At 35.3% G+C, this 25196-nt stretch overlaps 2 protein-coding genes across 4 annotated transcripts; one reads left to right on the top strand and one right to left on the bottom strand.

The window, feature by feature from the left end:
* LOC137393999 (uncharacterized) lies at positions 1-5604 on the top strand. Its single transcript, XM_068080714.1, has 5 exons — positions 1-121; positions 2039-2202; positions 2338-2439; positions 4247-4443; positions 5044-5604. The coding sequence occupies exons 1-5, from the start codon at positions 93-95 to the stop codon at positions 5602-5604; spliced, it is 1053 nt and encodes a 350-aa protein (XP_067936815.1). The 5' UTR covers positions 1-92.
* Positions 5601-23163, bottom strand: LOC137393406 (MBT domain-containing protein 1-like). Of its 3 annotated transcripts, none has more exons than XM_068079950.1 (12): positions 23000-23163; positions 21550-21647; positions 19983-20099; positions 19399-19520; positions 18888-19021; positions 16293-16381; positions 14316-14454; positions 12030-12229; positions 9575-9704; positions 9164-9283; positions 7304-7448; positions 5601-6793 (listed from the first exon to the last, which is right to left on the bottom strand). In XM_068079950.1, exons 1-12 carry the CDS (start codon positions 23013-23015, stop codon positions 6598-6600), a joined length of 1506 nt encoding a protein of 501 aa, XP_067936051.1. In that variant the 5' UTR covers positions 23016-23163; the 3' UTR covers positions 5601-6597. The 3 variants fall into 3 exon arrangements, with proteins under 3 accessions (XP_067936051.1, XP_067936053.1, XP_067936054.1); XM_068079952.1 differs by having other exon boundaries at positions 21550-21644; XM_068079953.1 differs by lacking the exon at positions 21550-21647.
* Positions 23164-25196: the final 2033 nt, after the last annotated feature.

The raw sequence follows: 25196 nt of genomic DNA, 5'->3' as shown, positions 1-25196 counted from the left end.
CTAACAAGGATAGAAGGAGGCATATCCGCACTAGCTAACAGTGATGCTGTCCATGTAAGGAGTGTGTGAGACTCATAACTTCCACTACACTCATGGAAAAGACAAGTCTGACCAGAAATAGGTACGTGCAAATCCAAGTCAACTGAAGCTAGAATGTGTGAGTACTTGGTTTGAAAAGTGGTTACACCCAGGTGATCATTTGTTAATCTGCAATAAATGTTAGATGTAAGACATACATGTACATGTGCTTAAGGAAAAGATTGATCACAGTTTTCTATATTCATATTATAATACGGTTATAATAATCCATATATATAAATCTCATAGTTTGTTGCCATTTGTCGTCGTCTGTTATCGTTCAGTATTTGTCCGGCTATAGCGACCAAAATCTGGCAATGAAAAATCTGTATCGCAGAAAGTTTGATCTCAAAACTTTCCGTTTACAAGGCGACGAGCTACCCATTCAGCTACACGGGATGCAATGGATTCATTGGGTAGCTAGTCATTATTTGGGTTAAAATACATACTGCGAGGCTGTGTTACACGCAACATCACTAAAGCTTGCTCTTATGGTTCGTATTAGTAGCAATATTTAGCAATACGGATACTAGCTTACTCAAATTAACCAATGACAACTACATTACCTGCCACTGTTTATAAGCTGTTTATTAATACCCGCGCAACGCCGAGCATTTGGCTAGTAAGATGAGAGCCGCATCCACCTGTTCTTCCTATTCTATTCTTCTTCTATTCGTCCATGTCTGTCCGAAACCACGGATGGCGGTCAGGAAAAAGATTGCATCATACAGGATTCAGACTCGCGACTTTCAGCATGCCATTTGTGAATGTTGATGACCCATTAGCATTACAGATTAATTGTTTGAACAGTTCATACATCTAACAATCTCTTACTGCACATTGGACTGCCAGAACCTACCAGCGAGTGATGTATGACTAACCATATACTCTGTCTAATACTATCAGGTTATAATGAGTAATGTATGACTTACCATATACTCTGTCTAATACTATCAGGATATAATGAGTAATGCATAACTAACCATATACTCTGTCTAATACTATCAGGATATAATGAGTAATGCATAACTAACCATATACTCTGTCTAATACTATCAGGATATAATGAGTAATGCATAACTAACCATATACTCTGTCTAATACTATCAGGATATAATGAGTAATGTATGACTACCCATATACTCTGTCTAGTACTATGAGGTTATAATGAGTAATGTATGACTAACCATATACTCTGTCTTATGACTATGAGACAACAAATCAAATTTTAGAAAACTTCAGTTATTAATAAAATGTTTGTTTAATGATTCCGATTCATTTCTTAGTTGCATCAACTACTTTACGCTAAATCAACTGAAACTAAAGTGTCTTACATATTTGGTTTAAAGTTTACTTAGAGTTGCAACCAACCTGACTTGAAATGCCTATGCTATTGACTTTGAGTCAACATTTACTCTATGCATGCTCTTAGCTGAAACGTGAGATATTTGTATGCATAATTCTAACTGCAGAAAGTAATTTTTAATGCGATTAATAGATATAATTGTATTTGATGTGATTTTTACTCTCACCAAACATTCACTTTTTAAAAAACAGCACAACTTTAAAAATAATATAGTAATCTAAACGCAGGACGCAATGTTTTAAATATCGTATACGGTGAGACAACTTCTCGTTTCTTTGGGACAGGTGAAAAACTAAGCAAAGATAATATAAACTGAAAAGATTCTTAACATGATAATATCATAATACAATGTTTAGCAATAATTATGAGTTAGTATGAGAAGTACGTGTATATATCAAAAAACTTTGCTCATAATTTTTTGCTTCAACAAATTTGCGCTTGCTGTTTTGAAGTCGCTTTTTCAAAGATAGTTCTGACATTGAGTTAGACTGTTAGAAGGACTCATATTACTGACACAATAATATTTACCTTAGCCACACAGACGCTCTTTAAATGAATTTTTCCAAGCAGTGCCATCCTTAATCTAACCTACAGGAAGCGTGATGTAGAAGCACAGAGCAAACTGCTAGAGCAACTCTATGTTCATGGAGTATACGAACAGATAGCCCCTGATTTTGAACAAGACCAACATCGTCCTTGGCCTGACATAAAGAAGTTCTTGATGAATCTTGAACCAGGCAGCATTGTTGCGGATGTTGGTAAGATTTTTGAACACGAAATATTTCTGTATCGTCTATCCATACTTAAAACTTGAACACGCAAGCGTTTTACATAATTTTGACAGGTTAACCAATGACTAGTAATGGTCAAATAAGAAACTATGTTTCTTGCAGGCTGTGGAAACGGGCACTATCTCAACGTTAACCCAAATATCACTGTTATAGGAATTGATAGGAGCTCAAGCCTGCTTGATTTCGCCAACAGCAGAGCTTCTGGTAACTAACTTGTTTGTAATATTTTCATGATCAGTTAGATTTGACCAGACATGAGAGGCTCAGAAGCAGATCTCTATCTTTTATCATTGGTAGCTAAGCTCAGCTAACTTCTAATTGTTCAAAACTTATTGCAACCCACAGCATATATCTAAGCCGATGAGTGACTTTCTCAAGGAATTGACAGCAAACATGCACTATTTGTTTTTTAAAAGATTTGTAAGGTCAAAGCTCAATGCCAGTTGTATAAAAGAAAAATGATTTGCCTAAAACGCAAGTTGTCCTTTTCAAACGCTATCATTTCAAAAAATGAAAGCTTGCTTTTATGAGTTACTAAAACTCCTTTAACCAGAGTTCTAGAATTGTCAATTTTGATTCTTACATTTGCGAAAAAAGCATTCGACATTTTGTTTTGATGGCGATGTTGATGAAAAAGAAATCGCAGAGTTATTGTTAATTATGTAGGCTTGTCGTGAGTTTATTATTTTTTCTGCAACATTAAAATTCCAATAGTATTCAGGGTGTTTGTAACAAAGTCAAGTACATGATGTGATATATTGTATTTGCAGCTGAATAAAACAACTCATCATAAAAAAGAAGATCCTGTGTTGATAATAAATGTGACCAACATTTGGTTTGCTTGGATACCAGAAGCTCTTAAAAAATCATCATTTTTTCTGCATAGCAACGAAGTCGAGGGTGACCATGGAGTTGGTGGAGGGCAACCAAAAAGTCTAACTTGCTTTTATTTTTGACGCTCAAGTTTGTTTTTTAATTATTTCAAATCGTATGCAGTAAAGTCTTTATTTAATCCATATATTTATTATCCTTGTTCAACACTGAGTTGATTCATTAGCAGACGATTTCAGGCTACCAGGTTAATTTTAGCAAGTGTTTCAAGGTGTCTGCTTGTTTTATGTCTGTCTATCCTGCCTATAGACATTATATATATACATATTGAAATATATATATATATATGTACATGTATATATATATTGAAATTTATCATACCTAGAACTAAAGCTACAGTGCTCAACATAGAATGGAGCAGTATAAATTAGTAGGGGATTAGATAGTGTACTTATCTTTTGTCAGCTAATACCAGTTTCTTGTTTACACAATCAACCTGATGATTGTGCAAGCAAGAAACTGACAGCAGCTGACAAAAAATGAGTACACTATCTAATTCTCTACTAATTTATATATATATAATTAGTTATATATATTCATGATTATATATAATCATAAATATATAATCATATATCTATAATCATATATATATATATGTCTGACTATACATATATTTAAGAACTGTTTCTTCACCCTGGTTAACATATATGGGTAGTAATTTCTGCTCTAACTCGGGTCTCCTACCAGAGACCTGGGTATTTGAGCACTCGTCTCAAGATCTTAGCTGTTCCTAATAGCGCACTTTTTTGCAACTCAATTGAGTTGATTGCCGTCGGTATCTGGGCAAGCCACATTTTATGCACTGGTGTTATTGCGCCCAGTGCCCTAATGACTACTGGAATTACAGTTGTTCTTACATCACAGCAATCTCTTTTCCAAGAGGGAGATATTTCTCCACTTTTTCTTTGCTGGCTATATATATTGCAGTCATTGGGTACTGCTATATCTATTACAGTAACCCTCTTGTTCTCCTTGTCCACCACCACTACATCTGATTGGTATGCTAGGACGTATATATATATATATATATATACATATATTTATATATGTATGTCTATACACTGTCTACACACATGTCTGTACACTATATATTCATATTATATATGCACATATTATACAGGTGTTTCTTGCCGGGCGGACTGTCTAAACCTCCCTTTCAGAGAGAATGCATTTGATGCCATCCTATTTGTTGGTGTTATACACCATTTGGTGACTAGACAAAGGCAAGTGAAGGCTCTCAATGAACTATCAAGAATATTACGACCTGGTGGACAAATTCTTCTCTATGCTTGGGCGTGGGAGCAAGAGAAGCGCAAGGTAAATAAACTTACACGCTGCAACTAATGCTGGTCAACTAAAGCAGAAAACCTAACAACTTTCAGAAAATATAACATGTTATTATTGCTAGAGCATCACATGCAAATCCTTAATAATCAGGCACTTCTGAACCCAAACGTTGGATATCTTAAAATGAACCTAGCAGCATTTGATAAACTTGTTTGTTAAAAATATGGCTTTCATGAAGAAAAGACAGCTATGCTATCGCAAAGTACAAAAATTGAAAAAGTTAAGCCATTCTGGATACTTTAAAAAAATCATAACTTAGCATCAAGGTCTAACCTGTGTACATAGCAGGTACACATGTTTTTACCACTGAACAATCCGTTTTAGAATTCTTGAAATTACAAAATGATCAAATGAAATTATTATCACAAAACTCTAAGAACATTGATTCAGCTATCAAGAGTTTGGACTTGTCTAATAAAGATTCAGGCATGCTGTCGTGCTCTAGTGAATTAATTACTATTCAAACTTTGTGTGTCCATAAACTATACACATCTTACAAAAATGTCTTCCTTTTTACCATTAAAAGTGTAACCTACCTGTTAACCATAAAACAAACATCCATGCTTGTAGTTTGAAAGCCAGAACTTGTTGATTCCCCGACACGTATCAGCAGGAAGTAACGTTTACGTTTCTAATAGCATTAGGAGCTGCAGCTGTTGGGACAATGGGGAGAAAACGAATGAGAGTAAAGCACTAAGTAAGTGGAGACAACTGCTACAAAAAGTTGTCGTAAAAAGGCTCTATAATCGATATGATTCCCTAGAAAGCTGTAGGAGTAGCTCCTCTGATTCTTTACAGTCCTCAGACAATGATGAATATATAAGTCAGCAGGATATATCCGATGAAATAATTGAAATACCTGAAGAATTCAAGGTTCGGGAATTCCCTGCAAGCAGTTTGTTTTCAACAGCGACAACGTCTAAGCAGCATCAAATAAGAGCACATCGACGGAGTTGCGCTGCCCACTCTGCACCGTATGATATTCATAGTCGCCATGATCGCTTCTATCATGTCTTCAAAAGAGGAGAGCTGGAAAAGCTCATAGGCTCAGATACTCGCAATCTTGAAGTTATCAAAAGCTTTTATACTTCGGGCTACTGGTGCACCACCCTCCATAAAACCTCTCAATGAGCCTTAGTCTACTGGTGTACCGCCCTCCGTAAAATCTCTCAATGAACCTTAGCCTACTAGTGCACCAACCTCCGTAAAACCTTTAAATGAACCTTAGCCTAATGGTGCACCACCCTCCATAAAACCTCTCAATGAACCTTAGCCTACTGGTGCACCACCCTCCATAAAACCTCTTAATAAACCTTAGTCTACCGGTGTACCACTCTCCGTAAAACCTCTCAATGAGACTTCGTCTGCTGGTGCACCACCCTCTGTAAAACGCTTCAAGCGCTGCTCAGGCTACTCAATGACCACATTCTGAAGGGCATAGTACACACATGGCTATTAATGTACCAACTTACATCGAAACTTTAGTGTACCTGAAACTACCGGTGCCCTATTCTCTGAAAAGACAGTCTGTAGTACACCTCAGCTTGCTCGAGCACAATCCCCTTTTAGGCTATTACTTCCTCAACCTACAGGCCACCTCTTTCTACTGACACAAGTGCAGTCTTTAGGTTGCTGGATTCCCTTTCTTTACAATCATTCTGCTGTTCACCTAATTACTAGACATATTATGTCCTTTTGGAAGACTATCCGGCAGAGAGACAAATAAAAAATATCTATCGCTAATTGAGAAAATTCAAGAACTTCTCTGCTCATATGACAAGACAATGCAGAAAGTTATTTTTTCAAACCGAATTATGAACATTTCCATCCAAACCAGGATGCATCATTGCTGTCCTTCCGCTTGATATTGTTTGGAGCTCTTGTGTAATGGAGAATTTACATAAAATCAAAAGCTTATTGGACCATATTTGTGTGTTTTTGCATTATACCAACAAAAGAAATATGTGTACTTTTTCTTGATTTCTGTACAGAAATACTATTTGCCTGGAGGGAAAATAAAGTTTACTATTCAAATGCATATGTACAATATATAATATACAACTTTATGTACTGGTACTGTATGAACTGGCAGGTTGACTGTTTCTATGAGATATGAATGGCCATCTATTTAGTCTTAGCTCCTTTAACATCGCCGGTCCGAGGTCGCTCCAAGCTGTAGTTGATGAGCTCACACCAACCAACAGGGTATATATCAGGAGATTCAACATCTACCCATTGGTCAAATGAATCCTCCCACCCGTCAAATCGTATCCTGAGCAGACGACCCACAACATCCTGCACAGTTCCAACGCATATCAGCCTGTGAACATCAAATAGCTAGACATATTGTGTATGAAGGGTGACTTTTATAATCAAGTACCTGTAAATACAGGGAAGGTGCCCTTTATAATCAATCACCTGCACATACAGTCTGAAAACATGCCACAGTTTACAGAGCTAACATTATAACAACAGATTTAGCTACTTGATCATGATGTAACAGAAATGTGTGCATCTTGATAGGCACCTGTTGACACCTGTCTAAAAAGACTAACTGTTTTATGCTTGTACAATTTAATGCTGTATTCTCGTCACCCACCAATATAATTGTATCACTATACTTCCAACTGATATTATACTTCCAACTGCTAAACGATCTTTGTTAACTTTTATGGAACGAAGATCAGCTATGACCGTTTGCTTAACTGACACACCTCTTGCTCAGAGACCAATAAGACTGGCTAGACAGATAAAGGTATATATATATATATATATATGTACATGTATATGTACATGTAGGTCACGAATATGACAGCAATAGGAGACTTACTTAGGATCCATTAGATCAACAGCCTCTAACTTAATTCCCTTTCGAAATGAATGTGGAGGAACTTTTGTTGTGAAGAGAGTAACAGGTGCTAACCGAGACTGTGTGGTCACTACATACTTCCTCCAAGAGAATTTGCCCTCATAACCTGTTTACCAACACACCCGATACTTATCAATATGAGTAGCTATCCATATCAATACTCCTTGCTATCCAGAGTAACAGGACAACAGAACATTCTAACATCCACAAGTAGAAGAACTGTACTATATAATAAATGTACTATATGATAACTGTACTATAGAATAAGTGTACTACAGAATAAGTGTACTATAGAATAAATGTACTATATAATAACTTTACTATAGAATAGGTGTACTATAGAATAACTGTACTATAGAATAAGTGTACAATAGAATAAATGTACTATATAATAACTTTACTATAGAATAAGTGTACTATAGAATAACTGTACTATAGAATAAGTGTACTATAGAATAAATGTACTATATAATAACTTTACTATAGAATAAGTGTACTATAGAATAAGTGTACTATAGAATAACTGTACTATATAATAACTGTACTATAGAATAACTGTACTATATAATACGTGTACCATAAAATAACTGTACTATAGAATAACTGTACTAAAGAATAACTGTACTATAGAATAATTGTATTATATAATACGTGTACTATAAAATAACTGTACTATATAATAACTGTACTATAGAATAACTGTACTATAGAATAACTGTACTATATAATATGTGTAGTATAAAATAACTGTACTATAGAATAAGTGTACTATAGAATAACTGTACTATAGAAAATTGTACCATATAATAACATAATACAATCACAAAGCTTCTTTAGTTATAAATACATACAATATTATTTTACCAATTAACATCAACTTAAGTTCACTTACTAGTATCATCAACCCAGGTTCACACTCACAAGTAGTTTTACATGCGAACAAGACCAGTAGATTGTTTATTGCACTCGTTGTAGAGTTGGGCATCTATCATTCTTCAACTATCTAATGATGATCTGATAATCTAAACCAGATGGCTGATATAGTGTAGTCTTTTCTACAGCTTATATTACTAAATATAATACATAATCTCCCGAAACATAATGTACAGCTCAACCCGGAGCCATAACCATAATGTATCATATATGTATGTACATGTATGAACAAAATCTGATGAGAGTTTTTTTGGAAAAAAATTGGGTAGAAAGAGGCAATCAAATTAGCTTACAAAATTGTGAAATGGTACACTATACGAGTACAGTCACACCTTGAGACACGAGTGTCGGTCGACTTAATCAATTTAATATGTAATATGTAATTAGATATGTAGCGTCACAAAAATGTAGCGAACCGAACATGTTGCTGTCACATCTCTCTCACACCGCCTTTAGGCGCAACTGCCTATTTCAAAGGTAGGAACTCCATACAGTACGGTACATGATAATGTCACATAACCAATAGAGAAGTATTCGTTACTTTGTGAGCGCATGTCATGAATTAGAACAGTTAGAGCAATGTTTATCCATTGTATTATCCTGATTTTTAATGTGTTTTTTTTGCAGAGGTTAAATTGATTAATTTGTACTTCGTTATTTGATATAGAAAAATTGATTTGCGATACGAATGAACCGACAAATGAATCGACATGCAAGTTTAGTCCCGAAACCCATTGAGCTCGTATCTCAAAGTATGCCGCCTGTTACCTTTTTCTGTCAACGATGATTGTTTCTTGACACAAAATTTTGTTGGTTCTAAACATAGCATAACTACCTATTTTTCTCGAAATAGCACAAGGTGAAAAAGGAGCTGGATCAAAGACAGACCTTTAGGTGGTGTTAAAGGTATGTTGTTGATATCACAGTAGCCGGCAGGAAGAAGAGAGGCAGATGTAGCATGATAACAAAACCAATCATTACCTCTCTTGTCCATGCATCCATCTATTCCTGCCATAACAATGCAAGCTTATTATTCATCTTACACACGAAAGAGATGCTAAAGACTGCATGCTGTCACTATAGAGTGGGTACAACATGATATCAGTAACAACTAGTCATATCTGTTTAACTTACAGATTAGCTAACATGGTGCAACACAGCTTCTAGAACTTTATATAATCATAAGATGCATGTATAAGTGTTTATAAGACTGACCAATCATAAGATAGATTATATAAGGGCGTTTATAAGACTGACCAATCATAAGATACATTATATAAAAGTGTTTACAAGACTGACCAATCATGAGATAGTTATCCTTGAGCACTTTCATAACTGTAGCAACGCATATAGCTGAGAGGTTGAGGGGGTCTATTGCTTCTAGCTTCATACCGACAGCGAAGCCCGAGCCAGCACCAGGTGGATAAACCTGTAATAGATCACAACTAGAGCTGGAGATGTTAATATTTCACATTACCATTCAACTAATAACACACCGGTGTTAGAGTTTTTAGCCTGGCCACTAGTAAACCTCTCACAAGTAGGACTGATGATGATGCGTTTGAACCAGGAGAGTGGACATTACTAGTTTGCTGCAAATTGTTCCATTGTGTGCACAAAGTAAACAAGGCTCTATGTGTAGCATACTTGAAGATACCGTATAAGGTACTACATGAATGCGTACCTTAAAAAAGGTATATACGCATTCATGTAGTACCTTTTATAAGGTTGTTGCACAGGTAATAAAAAATTGCTTATAAACAATGGCAGGTAATGTACATGTAGTTGTCATTAGCTAAGTTTCTTTATCTAATGAGTTTGAATAACTTAAGCTAGTAACATAAGCTAGTAACTTAAGCTAGCTATAGTTAACTTATAATCTAGTAAATTAACTTGCTATTGTTAATGCAATGGACCCTCGTCATACAATTTCAATTTATTCCAGTGTTGGCATCGTAAGGCGAAAACTTTGTTTAGAGTGGTATAGAAACCTATAGTAATAATCTAATACAAACACCCCCTGGTAAAAACCATCAGAATTTTATATATGTGCTGCATATACTAAAAATTAATAACAAAATAACATGCTAACCTTAGTAACTATAGTTACCTACAGCAACTTTAGTGTATTTAGTGTATTTAGTCATTATGATTTGCATTAAAATGTAACGTTACAATGTAGCCTACTATGTGCAGTACGTACATAGAGAGTTCTTATCTTTGAGGCAAACGTATAATATGAATGTTGAATTTAACTTAAATGAATTTAGTTTAATAAACACATTATTTAAACACATTTATAAACACTTAAATTTAAGTTTTAGTATGTATTTTTAAAGATTTACTTGCAACAAAATTCATATTACAGTTATTTGGTATCAAAAGGTTTACCATGCCTCACTCTGCTGTGTTGTAGGTACAAAATATGTACAAACGAGCTCGTAAAAGCTAAAAACGAACAGTTAATCGCAGCCATCACGAAAACGCCGTAGTTTGGAATCTCTTTATTTCGATGACATTCTCAAACATAGTGGTTATTGTTTTGACACATGGTGTTATCAGGTGTCATGAAAGGCTAACAAAAAGCTCCATATAAAACTTTTCATAGCACTAGTTTATGACAAACACTTTGGGTTCCACCGAAAAGCCCGTATCAAATATAGATGCTTGCTAATTTACAGTTTTGTTTCGGCTTGGTCTAATCATCTAGTCGTAATCTGATCATGTGGCCCATACTTCCTGCAAAATAGTGCAAACAATTCCAGCGGCATTTTTCGACTATCACAGGTGACCAACAGACTCCTCATGTTTATCAGACGATGATATGCACTCCTTCGAGCTAAGGTTAAAAATTAAACTAATTTTTAAGCTAGGTTTTGAGATATCAGTGCTCAAAGTGACAGCATAACGATGATGATGAAATAGACGCGTAATGACAATAAACATGGTTTTATTGATGCGTGAGATACGATTGTGAAAATATTTCGACAAATGAGGTTGCATGAAAGTGTAAACAGAGGCCATTGTGTTCAATTACGTCCCATTTGAACTGTTTTGGAAAGGGATTCCAGTCTATGGCCCTTTCATGATGGCAGCGGTTAACTGTTCGTTTTTGAGCTTTTAAGAGCTTGTAATCACATTTCCACATATTTGGCACCTACAACACAGCAGAGTCAGACATGGTGAATCTTTTGATACCAAATAACTGTAATGTGAATTTTGTTGCAAGTCAACCTTTAACTATTTTACTGAACTTCTACTTTTCATCTGCTAAAACTTTATAACCTATCTGTTTCTGTTCATGTTATCTTATCGGTTTCATGTTCACAATAACTAATTTTAAAGAGGCCGAACTGAGAGAGATTGAGTATTATATGCGTTGTGGGAGAGATTCCGAAAATGTGTCATATCGGCATATTTGGTATTCCGACATACTCAGCACAAAGTTGAATTTCGAGAGAAATGTTTGTTGATATCATATGATGAAAAATAGCCCGTATGGAAAGGGCCAAAAATCACTGAGTTCTACATCGCAGAGAGGGTGTAGCAGGGCCCCTGTTATATAGGCCCATAACCCGAGGGCGCACTGTACTAACTACCTACTTAGTATAGCAGTGTTTACTAACTACTAACAATAGACACTATGAATAACAGCTAACAGCTTTTTAATTTAATCTAATTGACAAAGAAGGATTTTGGTAATTCCCTTCACTTTGTCAAGTAACTTCCCACTGAAACACTCTTTCATCCTTACATTCAATGGGTCATTATTAAACATATCGAGAGTTGTGTCATCAGGATGAGGCGTTGCAGATCTGAACTTGTCTTGTGAGGATTGAATATATTCTGCTGAGGCATGCAGTCTATGCCCGACATGAGCAGCCCATCCAACAGGGTGAATAAGGCTAGAGCTTGTATGACACCAGAAGTCATTGCTGTCATTCCCAACACCGGCTAAAATATTGGCACATTTTTTACAAGAGATACAGTACCTAGCACAAGATGACTAAAATAGCTTTGCTTAGCAGACAAGCAGAGCGTGATAAAATATGCAATAATGTATTGGCCTGATTAACATTAGATGTCTAGTAAACCATCACAGCAAGAGAAAGAGTGAACAATTACCAAATATACCGCAAATCTCTAATTGAACGCCACCTCTATTTGGACGCCACGTCTATTCAACTGCCAATATGAAAGAAGAGTTGAAACATAGAGCGCCGCCCTCTATTTGAAAGCCACATTGACTATCTTTGATCTTCATGAACCCATATTATCAAGGGATCAGTAGAAAAGTTTGTACACAATCGTATTAATAATGAATCGTTTATATTAATAACAACCAATTCTCTCGTCGTCCAACTCCAAAGCTTTTCGGTTTTTTCATTAAAACTTTGAAAGCCATAGAAATAATCAATAATGGTCTCAGGCTAATAGTAGTTCCTTGATTAACGCGGTCTTGATACTTCCATGTATGTACCATATATAAAAATGGTTTAAATTTATGATGGTAGATGAACTTTGAAAGCAACACCATAGAAATAATTACTGTCCCAGGCTAATAGTAGTTATTTGTTTAACGCAGTCTTAATACTCCGATGTACATATATAATGAATGGTTAGCAAGCTTTGGACCAAAGGTTACGTTTAGTGAGTAAAACCTTTACGTGTTGCATTTGTGCTGAATGGAGCGCATAACAGTTGTGCTCAGCCGGAAAATTGTTTGGACGCTGATATCGACTAGTTGCACAGTGCAGAAGAAGAGTTGAGGTCAGAAAACATTGTGGAAGGTATTGGACAACTAGAAGATGTTCTATATATCGAAAGCAACAATCAGAACGCAGCTATCCCAGCAAACAATAGAAATATTTTTGTTTTAAAAACTTTAATTTTTGTTTCTGCATGTAATATAAGTGTGGCTCGTTTATGTCACTTGTTCATGAATATATATTTGTGGCATTTGGTAGATTATCATTATATAACTTATAAATTTGCAAATTTATAACATATTATTTGATAGCACCATTGCGATAATCTGATCATACAATTGATCGACGCTTGTAGCTCCTTTTCTGTTGCACATAAAAAGCTAGTTTTAGCTGCAAACTGTAGCAAACATCAATGAATGCAATGGATTTTTATGCAGCATTAGTAAATATAACTATAAAATAAAATATGTCTTTAAATTTAGAATGAAATAAAAATTGAAAGTACCAACAATATGCAAAGAAGGACACAGGCTATAATATCAATGCAGGTCAATTGCAAGCAATAGATATCAGCTGGTAGAGATATTCCCGGTTTCTCGATGCATATTTATCAAGAGATATTTGAAAAGTTGGAGGTAAGTTAACAGATTTATTGCATCCAAAAGGTTAAATATCGCTCCACCGGAAAAAGAGAGCAAAATATGTATAGGCGACATTAGCTTCACCCGTAAGAGGGTGAAGCTAATGTCTTCCCAAAATTCTGACGGGCAATTTGAAATATACACCGCCTCCAATCTATATTTGAACGCTGCCTCCAATTGACTGCCACTATAGAGAAAAGGTTAAAAATAGAGTGCCATGGCGTTCACTTAGAGGTTTTACGGTACTTGTACTCAAGCAAATAGAACTTTTCACCAACAAATTTTTCGCTTTTTGCCTCCCTTTCACTATAACCTTTGACCAACCCTTTTAAAACCTTTTTAAACATATTTAACGCGACAGACCGAGTGATGATTTTCTCGAAAGCAGCCTCTCGCGTACTTGATCATTTACTGGCCATTGAGAACCGCTTCTATGCTCATATCTCCAAAGCTTTTCGTATCCAAAGGAATTTTGCTCGTATTTCGATGTTCTTGTATGTTGGGACACTAGTATTTTGAGGTATGACTGTATAGCAAAGTGGAAACACTGTTAAAGTAGGAAATGTGGCGATGCTGTAAAAGTGGCCGTATATGGAAGATGCAACTAACTAACACTAATACTACTAGACACCTCCAAGAGTTTGCTTATGAAGACAAGATTTACTGAACTTAACCAAAGCCTAAACGCACCTCCTTCATACTGCAAGTGCAGCCGGCAGTCCACCACCTCTACAACTTTAGCAACCTTCATGGCAGCTACACACATCTTATCCATGATCTCCAGCCTCATACCCTTGCAAAATCTGTGCTTGCCAATCTTGTCCAAGAACTACAATGCAATGGTGCTATGTACAACTGTGATGGACAGATATATAGTATTTATAACATCGGTATATAACACCAAACTAACATTGAAATGTGCTACTATAGCACACATCTGTAATTGTTACAATAATAAGAGTCGTTTCCATTCATCCAAAGCCACGCTAAGATCATAAAAGAAAAACCACATTGAATGGAAACTGCACAGGAATATTTGGATTCCCAGCCAAGAATCTCACCATCGGCACCACGCAACCACTTCTCCACATCTAAGAATAAATGTGCACATAGTTATTACACATGATGATCTCTCACAGCCCACGTGACGGCCAGTGTACTACTCTCTATAATACTGGGAGGTAATATTATAATATATCTGTAATCTTTTCCATCATAAGATATGTGTTCATCCATCAGAAGCCACGAAGGGAGGATGTGAAAAAAATCACATCATGTAGGATTCGAGCCCATGACAGTCTACTTCGCCGACCGGCAAGCTACCGCTTTCCCCAATCGTTCACCTTCCAGAGACTTAGGATTATTGTGCTTGTAACTTCTCGGCACACCTGACTATCACTCACAACACTTGAGACTGCCAGGGTACTATTAACTAGACCACCAAGAAGTAATAATATAATATCTACATTATATGTAATTTATTTATAACGTTGGTATTTGATATATTTAGTGATATCTACGCATTCACTTAATAGATTGATTCATTCACTTATTCATTCAAAATGATCTCTACTGAACAACAAAGATAATAAGCACTTCTTGAGCTTACATATATATACCTGTTCACTGAAACATAAAAATATCCAATCCTTATAGATACCTGTTCACTAAAACATAAAAGTATCCATGACCTTACAAATAACTGTTCACTCAGACATAGAGACATCCATGACCTTACATATACCCGCTCACTCTGACATGGAGGTATCCATGACCTTACATATACCTGTTCACTCAGACTAAGAGGTATCCATGACCTCACAGATACCTGTTTACTCAAACATAGAGGTATCCATGACCTCACAGATACCTGTTCACTCAGCCTTAGAGGTATCCATGACCTTACAGATACCTGTTCTATCAGACATGGAAGTATCCATGACCTCACAGATACCTGTTCACTCTGACATAGAGGTATCCATGACCTCACAGATACCTGTTCTCTCAGACATGGAGGTATCCATGACCTCACAGATACCTGTTTACTCAGACATTGAGGTATCCATGACCTCACAGATACCTGTTCACTCAGACATAGAGATATCCATGACCTTACATATACCCGCTCACTCTGACATGGAGGTATCCATGACCTTACATATACCTGTTCACTCAGACTTAGAGGTATCCATGACCTTACAGATACCTGTTCACTCAGACATAACGGTATCCATGGCCTTACAAATACCTGTTCACTCAGACTAAGAGGTATCCATGACCTCACAGATACCTGTTTACTCAGACATAGAGGTATCCATGACCTCACAGATACCTGTTCACTCAGACTTAGAGGTATCCATGACCTTACAGATACCTGTTCACTCAGACATAGAGGTATCCATGACCTTACAAATACCTGTTCACTCAGACATAGAGGTATTCATGACCTTACATATACCTGTTCACTCAGACTAAGAGGTATCCATGCACTCAATAACTTAGAAAAGTATTCACCCTATTTATAAAGGTATCGATCCATTCATAGAGCTGTCTATCAGTTAACTATAAAGACACCTACTCACTCAGCCAGAATTACGCCTTGACAAAGAATTAGAGTAGTCTATCCACTCAGCAATGGAGAGAATTGGTTGGCAAACCCTAACCTACCCGAGTACGAAAGTTATCTGGAAGAGTTCTACAGCCAACAAGTTTCCTGAGAAGATATTCTCTCCAGTCCGTTTTCTTAGCCCATTGACCTATAAACAGAAATAGTATTTGCAGCTAGACATTCAGGCATCTCCATCGTACCACAGCAATAAGGGTGTGATATTTGGAGGTAGGACAGATTAGGAGCATAAACTAGGAGGCGGACATTACCAACTCATCAGCAAACCAGTGGGTAAGGTTTGGCTACCAATAACTCTTACATGTATAGCACTGTTATCAGGTTTAGACGGGTTTTGATATAAATTGCTGTCTGTGACAGACCGAGTCTACCACCGACTGATCTATGTAGTTGGAGATGCCACTCTACTCGCTGTTTACAGAGCCCATTACATATACATGCTCTCAGAGCTCATCACATATACATGCTCTCAGAGCCCATCACATATACATGCTCTCAGAGCCCCTCACATATACATGCTCTCAGAGCCCATCCTATATACATGTTCTCAGAGCCCATCACATATACATGCTCTCAGGGATCACTTTACTATTAAGTCTGAAGCAATCTTAAACCAGGGTAAACTAAGCATAGCTGACCAAGTCATTAAAGGTTGACTTGCAACAAAATTCACATTACAGTTATTTGATATGAAAAGATTCACCATGTCTTACTCTGTTGTGTTGTAGGTGCAAAATATGTGGAAAGGTGATTACAAGCTTTTAAAAACTCAAAAACGAACAGAAAATCGCAGTCACACGAGACCGCCGTAGTTTGGATTCTCTTTCCAAAACGGCTCAAATGTGACGTAGTTGTGAGAGATGGTTTCTGCTTACACTTTCATGCAACCTAATTCGTCGAAATATTTTCACAAATATACTTCACACATTCAATAAAACCATGTCTATTGTTCTTACGCGTCTATTTTATCACCATCGTAATGCTGTCACTTTTAGCAGTGATATCCTATAACTTACCGTAAAAACTTGTTTAATTTTTTAGCCTTAGTTTGAAGGAGTACATATCATTGTCTGATAATCATGACGAGCCTGTTGGTCACTTGTGATAATCGAAAAGTGCTGCAGAAATTATTTGCGAAGTATTGGGTCACATGATCAGATTACGACTTGACGATTGAATAATGCCGAAACAAAACTGTAAAGTAGCGAGCATCTATATTTGATACGGGGTCCTCGGTAAAACCCGAAGTGTTTGTCATAAACTAGTGCTACGATAGGTTTTATATTGAGCTTTTAATTGGCCTTTCAATCCACGTGAGAACATCACGTGACAAGACAATAACCAAATTTCATGACTACGTCATCGAAATAAAGAGATTCCAATCTACGGCGGCTTTTCGTTTTTGAGCTTTTAAGAGCTTGTTATCACATTTCCACATATTTGGCAACTACAGCACAACAGAGTAAGACATGGTGAATCTTTTGATACCAAATAACTGTAATACGAATTTTATTGCAAGTCAACCTTTAACAAAATGATACTGATCCATCGTTTTTTTTTTTGATGTCATCAAACCGTTTGTACATGCGCTCGGTCACGAAAAAGCCGCCTTATTTATAGAAAACGATCGTTTTTCTTTTATTTAATATTACTTTTTGGTGTTGTTTTGATACTATAATAAAAAAATTGCAAACAAAAACATCGTTTTCAAAAATTCATTGCAAAAGCTTCGTGTTTTTAACGGTAAAATTGTCTATAAAGATGGCCGACAATGATAAAATGATGTCACACAAAAAAACGAAGGATTGTGCAAACATTGAAAGTGATAACTGAATACTTCTCAGAAAAGACAAAGAGATGATGGTATGGTACAGAGCTGCTGATACCAGTGAGAAGTGCAAGCGTAAAGCATAGATAAATAATAGTGAATGCTTTTGTGGAGGCGTATGAGACAAATATGTACCAGTATGAGTGTGATATGACACAAATATGTACCAGTATGAGTGTGATATGACGCAAATATGTACCAGTATGAGTGTGATATGACACAAATATGTACCAGTATGAGTGTGATATGACACAAATATGTACCAGTATGAGTGTGATATGACACAAATATGTACCAGTATGAGTGTGATATGACACAAATATGTACCAGTATGAGTGTGATATGACACAAATATGTACCCGTATGAGTGTGATATGACACAAATATGTACCCGTATGAGTGTGATATGACACAAATATGTACCCGTATGGGTGTGATATGACACAAATATGTACCAGTATGAGATAAAAAATCGAGCCACATATGTGATCATCAGCATTTATGAGAACTCCTGGAAATAATTACACAGATAGTAACTATGCCAGCTAGCAAAGTCAAATAAATGCATGTTACTCTGAACGGCCAGCAAAATTGGTCTGAAATTGAATAACCGCAGACAGTGATTGATGAGGAATTAATTCTTACATTAATCATTTATGTGACATACTTACAAAAGAGCATAAGTTCATCAGAATGAATCATGAGAAAAATTTAAGTTAATGTCAACAAATTATAATCAGGCCATACATCCTAGCAACAAACACATCTATAAAATACATCTACACTATGATGATATCTAGCTACTTACTGAGTGCAGGCACTAGTTTTTTTCTGTGAGCAGCAGCCCAGGAAATTTCATGAATATCTGGAGAGGTTATGCTCATCCAGAAATCTAAGCTGCTGTCTGACCCACAACCTTCCCATCTTAGTTTAGCTTTGTACCTACATGTATATACCAGCATGAACAGACCTGATTACTGGAATATCTATATATTCTCACACACACACCTAAATAGTTATGCATACATGTAACAATATATGTACCATGACTTTGTTGGGCAGGTGATGCCAAAAACTATGAACTTCCAAGAGCTCCTGTAAAATTTAAAAACTCAACTGAGATGACAACTTCAACGGGTATATAGCTTCACTCCAACAATTTTAACAGTAGCAGCTTCACTAGCTAAATAATTTCCGGAAGTAAAACTGTTAATGATAGACAACTTCTAAAAACTAACAGCAACAATGACAGGAACTACTACTGTATGCACTATTAACTGACATGAGATGACAACTACCACTAAGTCTCCTTGGCTTACCCAGCAGTTTTCACTATACTGGCTATCCAATAGCAATCTTCATCAATGTCCTTCTCCAATTTAGGAAGAGCCACCTCAACTTTGGTGCCAATAAACACCTCCAGCCACTCATCTGAAGTACACTGCGTAACAACATTTAATATTGAACAAAAATCAAGGTAATATCTTGATTTTTGTCAACTTCATATTATGAAGTTGAAAAAGACTTCAAAATGAAATGACTGAATCAGTTACTTGGAACTAGGAGCATGTTTTTGTAGCACCTGCTGACACCAGCAACCGAGTAGAAGCTAGCAAATTAAAAGTACAAACAGAATCACTGTATATTGGACGACACAAACAACATAATGCTACACAATTTCTTCAAAATATATAACTTTTTTAAGATAGCAAATGAGCTTTTCCATACAATTCTCTATAACATACAAACTCTTCGTGTGGCAAGAATTGATTAGGAGCAGGAGATAAACTTCTGTCTATATATCTCAGCTCTTTGGTAGTAGTTACAGTTTATTCACGTATATATCTTTGTAGCGTCCATTTAATTGCAAAACTTTTATTAAAGACATTTCGGAAAAACTCACATGCTTGAAACTGTGAACAGGTGCTGCATCTGCTTTGTTACTGTCTAGATAGGTGCCCCAGTCAAAAGGTTGAGGTCGTTTTAGTGCTGTCCTTTGCCTCTTCCTTTGTGGCATTTCCTGGAACACAGCAGTTGTACAAACTCTGCATCTCTATATAGTCATGAACACGCAATGTAATGTTTTCCCTTTAAATAACAAACCAACTCGACATAATAAAACAACTCGATGCTTTCACATTTTTTTAACAGAATGCTAGTATTACTTTATACCCTACTGAAAACAATCAGACATGTTACACAAGTGAGTTATGAAAATGGTGTGCCAGCAGAAGTAAATCTCGAAACTAAAATTTCTGTGACTAACCAGCTATTTAAAATATTTAAAATTAAGCCGAGAATTAGAGCTGAATCAAAGCAAATCAATAGCATAGCGAAGGACCAAATATCTATAGGGTCTGATAGAAACTTGGATCAAGACTGCATGATCATCAAAACAAGAAATAAAAAATCAAAAGTAGCCAAAGGAATTATCTGTACATTAATTACAAAAAATCTAATAAAATAATATTTGCAACAACTATAGCAACTTTGTAAATGATAGCTGATAAATAGACGCGCAAAGCAAATGTTTAATGCAACTTTGGAAGACTGCATTAGCCAATCTGTGCAGACAACAAGTATTTACAATAGGGGTCTCAGCCAACCATTATACGCCTATTAAAATTTTGACTAATAAATACCAGCACAGAATGTACTTATTCGATTTTATCATTATGAACTTACCAAGTATTGTGATAGATAAGATACATGTACATGGCTATCTCCATAAACTTAGCACTAATTGTTGGCGGTATATCTCGCGTACAAAAAATCAAATAGACATGTTTTTTGTGAAAAACCCCAAGATGTTACTAATATAGATGTTAATGAAAAACCTTTGTTGGTCCTAATAAAAGCAATAATAATAACAGCAATAATAATAATAACAGCGGTAATTATAATAACAGCATTAATAATAATAACAGCAATAATAACAGCAATAATAATATTAACAGTAATAATAATAGCATAACTGCCAATGGTAAAAGCAAGCAATAAACAGAAATTAAAATATGTATATACACATTAATCGACACACTGATCAAAATAGAAACAATGACAAACAGTTTGTGTTTTAATACCACGAATTTGCAGATGGTCATAGTTTGATGTAAAAGGCAATCACTGCCAAATAGCCTCCACCTCACCTGAATTCACTTGATATATCACAAATCTTCTAATCATGATAAACATGCTAGCAAAATAAGAATTTCTTCAGAAAGTTGGTTTCATAACGCACCATATTTAGCTATTGTACACTGTTGTGAAAGTGGCAACGAAATCGTATCAATGAGATGAGTAATTATTTCCCAGACCATTTCACAGTGTTATACAATAATATAACTGCAAAAATGGTGCAAAAAAGTTCAAAACATGCGTTTATATCTAACAAAAGATTCTAACGAAACAACCAAACGCTAAAACGAAGAATACAATTGACTAACATTTAAAAGCATTTAACCACTTACTTCTCTCCTTATACTACAATCTTTGCTGCAATAAGACAAACCATCCACCTTTATGCAGCTTGTGAGTGGTGCGCTGGCAGAGCATACTTCGCATGCTACTAGAATAATAAATACTGTATTTAAAAGAACATGCTAACAATACTCTGTACACTATGCTACATCTTTGAGTTTTTTTCTTGCTTCTACGAGCTTTTTTAAAGATATCGTGGGGTCACTGCATTCAGCCCTATCTTATGCTAATCCTGGCATAATAGTTAGCTGGAGCACAGGAGCAATTGTGGTTGGATGCCCTTCCTACTACCACCAATGGTTCTTCTGTGATTCGTACCACTGACCTACTGATCAAAAGACAGCATACTGTCCACTGAAGCATGGCTGGTCCTCAGAAATAGGCTATTGAAATACGACAGATTGCAATGAATGCAAAAGTTTATGCCAATTCTTTTGACTAAACGAGGATGAAATATCTACAACCCAACTCAATTACGATGCCGTTGACAACTAAAGTGTAATTGATGCAGTTACAAGCATGTAACTTTAAAAGACCAGCTTTTGGCATTTTATTGCTGGAATTGTGATGTTTTTATGCAATCAGCTAAATCTCTATATATAAAACTAAGTTTGTCTGTGTCTAGTTCGGTTTGTCCAGCTATAGATATTAAAATTAAGGAATGAAATATTTGTTTTATGCTAGATTTGAACTCACAGAGATTGCAACCGAAAGTTACAAACCACGCTTTTAACCGCTGAGCTATACATGAATGAAAATGCTTGAAGCTTAGAGTTATTGAATGAAAGCTTTGATAGTAGACAGAGTCACTTGCGATAATAATACATGCAACCAATGCACAAGAAGAATATAGCAAGTCCTGTGGCTATGGTTTATGCCTTGTTTATATAACAATCAATATATTATTTACAAATACTGGTTTTTTACTATTTTCATGGTTAAGTTACTTGTGTTATTTTTTCCTCTAGTAGGCTTTTGTTAGCTCGTTTGAATAGCTGGACGTTATGTGATAATGGTGTGTCTGGGAGTTTGAAAGTAGTGAAAAAGAAATACATGATCGCATTCTTATTTAACTGTCACAAGTCCCTGTTTACCAAGTATACTACAACAATGATAAATTAGAGGTAAGTAATTCTCATGCATGATTTTTCTGGAGAAAAAGGCCAATTAAGCCATGATGAGAAGAAAAAAACGAATGAGAGAAGGTAAAATAAGCAAGAAATGAATACTGAAAATGTACAGGAGCAAAATATACTCAAACACAATTGACGTACAAAAATATAAACAAGATCACTTGATTGAAGCTATCAAACAAATCGAAAGGCCTGTTCCTTACGATCTGTCACGTTTGACTCCCACAATCTTTTACTAAGGAGAGGTTACACGAGGGTTGAAAATATTATCTGGCTGTGTAAATATATATATATAGCACAAACTAACTTTTTTCGTTTGTCATATGTGCAGTTTTAAATTTGCGTCACGAAAGCTGGTCTTAGTCATGTAGTTGCAATTTTTATGTATATGTACTAAAGCGTTCGTATATTTCAGACTATAGAAGTAGCATAGTAGCTGCTCGCTAAATCGTGTTAGCAGCGCATCATGGGTGTCTGTGAAACGGGTTTGCATACTCTCCAAGTGTGAAAACCTTTCGCCTCGATGCGAATCTTGACGTTTCTGGTCGTTATAGTCATAGAGTTATCTCCCCCTAGAGTGATAACTACACGAGCGTTTCCGGTGCCAACAAGGAGCGTTTAGGCCACGCCTCTTTTTTGTGCTAGTCAGTCGTAGTGATTGACTAGATCAATAACATCAGCCATGAGAAGGGTTAAACAAGGATCATGAATTCCAGTTGAGATAGCAATTAATGCTCATATTAAAGAAATGATGATTATAGTTTATTACTCTAATATATGCTTATTATTTAAAGCAATTCAATACCTACCAGGGATCGCTAAACATATTATGGAAATGTTTACTTTTTCATTTCCATAAACATAAATATTTCCATAATTTTAGGGAAATGGATATGGAAATTTTATTTTACAAGTATGGAAATGGTATGAAAATGGAAATAATATGGAAATGAATTATGGAAATGCTATGGAAATGGAAATAATATGGAAATGGAATTAATATGGAAATGAATTATGGAAATGGAAATAATATGGAAATGGAAATAATATGGAAATGGAAATACTATGGAAATGAAGTAGGGAAATGGAATTAATATGGAAATGAATTATGGAAATGGAAATAATATGGAAATGGAAATAATATGGAAATGGAAATAATATGGAAATGAATTATGGAAATGGAATTAATATGGAAACGAATTATGGAAATGGAAATAACATGGAAATGGAAATAATATGGAAATGAATTATGGAAATGGAAATAATATGGATATGGAAATAATATGGAAATGAATTATGGAAATGGAATTAATATGGAAATGAATTATGGAAATGGAAATAATATGGAAATGGAAATGAATTATGGAAATGGAAATAATATGGAAATGGAAATAATATGGAAATGGAAATAAAATGAAAATGAATTATGGAAATGGAATTAATATGGAAATGAATTATGGAAATGGAAATAATATGGAAATGGAAATGAATTATGAAAATGGAAATTGTGACATACACGTAATCCCTGATACCTGCATGACTTGCCAAGGCACTGAATAGATAGTGAGTAAAAGTGAAGGTAATGCAAGTAGTTACTCATAGATAACATACATAGTCATACTGGGGTTGTATTACATTGGTGTGATGGGAAGCTAATCAACTGCCATCAACTATGAGCTGTACTACCCGGTGTTGCCCGAGTAATAAAAAAGTATTTGGACAGAAAATTTAATTTTATATAACATTTACTATTCTAACTTTTAAACTTCATATCATAAGAAAATATTTTTAAGCAATTTAAATGAATTAAGAGGAAAAAGAAAACAACTCTAAAGGTTTGCAAGCTTTTTCAAACAACTACAACTTTTAAATTTCATATCATGAAAGAAGTGTTTTGTTGAAATAAATTAGGAAAAAAAATAAAACTAAATGTGTTTAAATGTAAAATAATTAGCAAGTAATGCTAATTATAATCTGTTTAGCTATGATTACAATAAAAAATTATTGTAATCATAGCTAATTTTTATTACTTTATTTAATAAATAAAGTAATAAAAAGTCTATTTTATTTTTAAATAATTATAATTTAGTATAATTAAGTATAATTTATTTTTATCTAACATATAACAACATTTGCCACTCTAACTTTCAAACTTTTTGCTTGCTTACATCAAGCAAAGATGTCCACTAACTAGTGGACATCTTTGCTTCAAGCTAGTCTATGTATTTGATTGATATGTATTGAAATCTAAGATTACATGCAAGGGCTGTTTGTGAACTGAGGTGACAATGAATCACTCTATCACCATACAATGTCAATACTTTCAGTTGATGGCAGTCGATTAGCTTCCCATCACACCAATGTAATACAACCCCAGTATGACTATCTATCTTATATATGAATAACCAATGATATACAGCCCCTCATGTTTGGGGGCTGTATATCATTGGAGTAACTGATTGCATTAACTCACTTACTTAACACCATCTATTCAGTGCCTTTTC

This window comes from Watersipora subatra, chromosome 4 (genome assembly GCF_963576615.1).
Source record: "Watersipora subatra chromosome 4, tzWatSuba1.1, whole genome shotgun sequence".
Lineage (NCBI taxonomy): Eukaryota > Metazoa > Bryozoa > Gymnolaemata > Cheilostomatida > Watersiporidae > Watersipora > Watersipora subatra.
The sequence above is the reverse complement of the archived record's forward strand: the minus strand, read 5'-3'. Positions and strand labels throughout refer to the sequence as shown.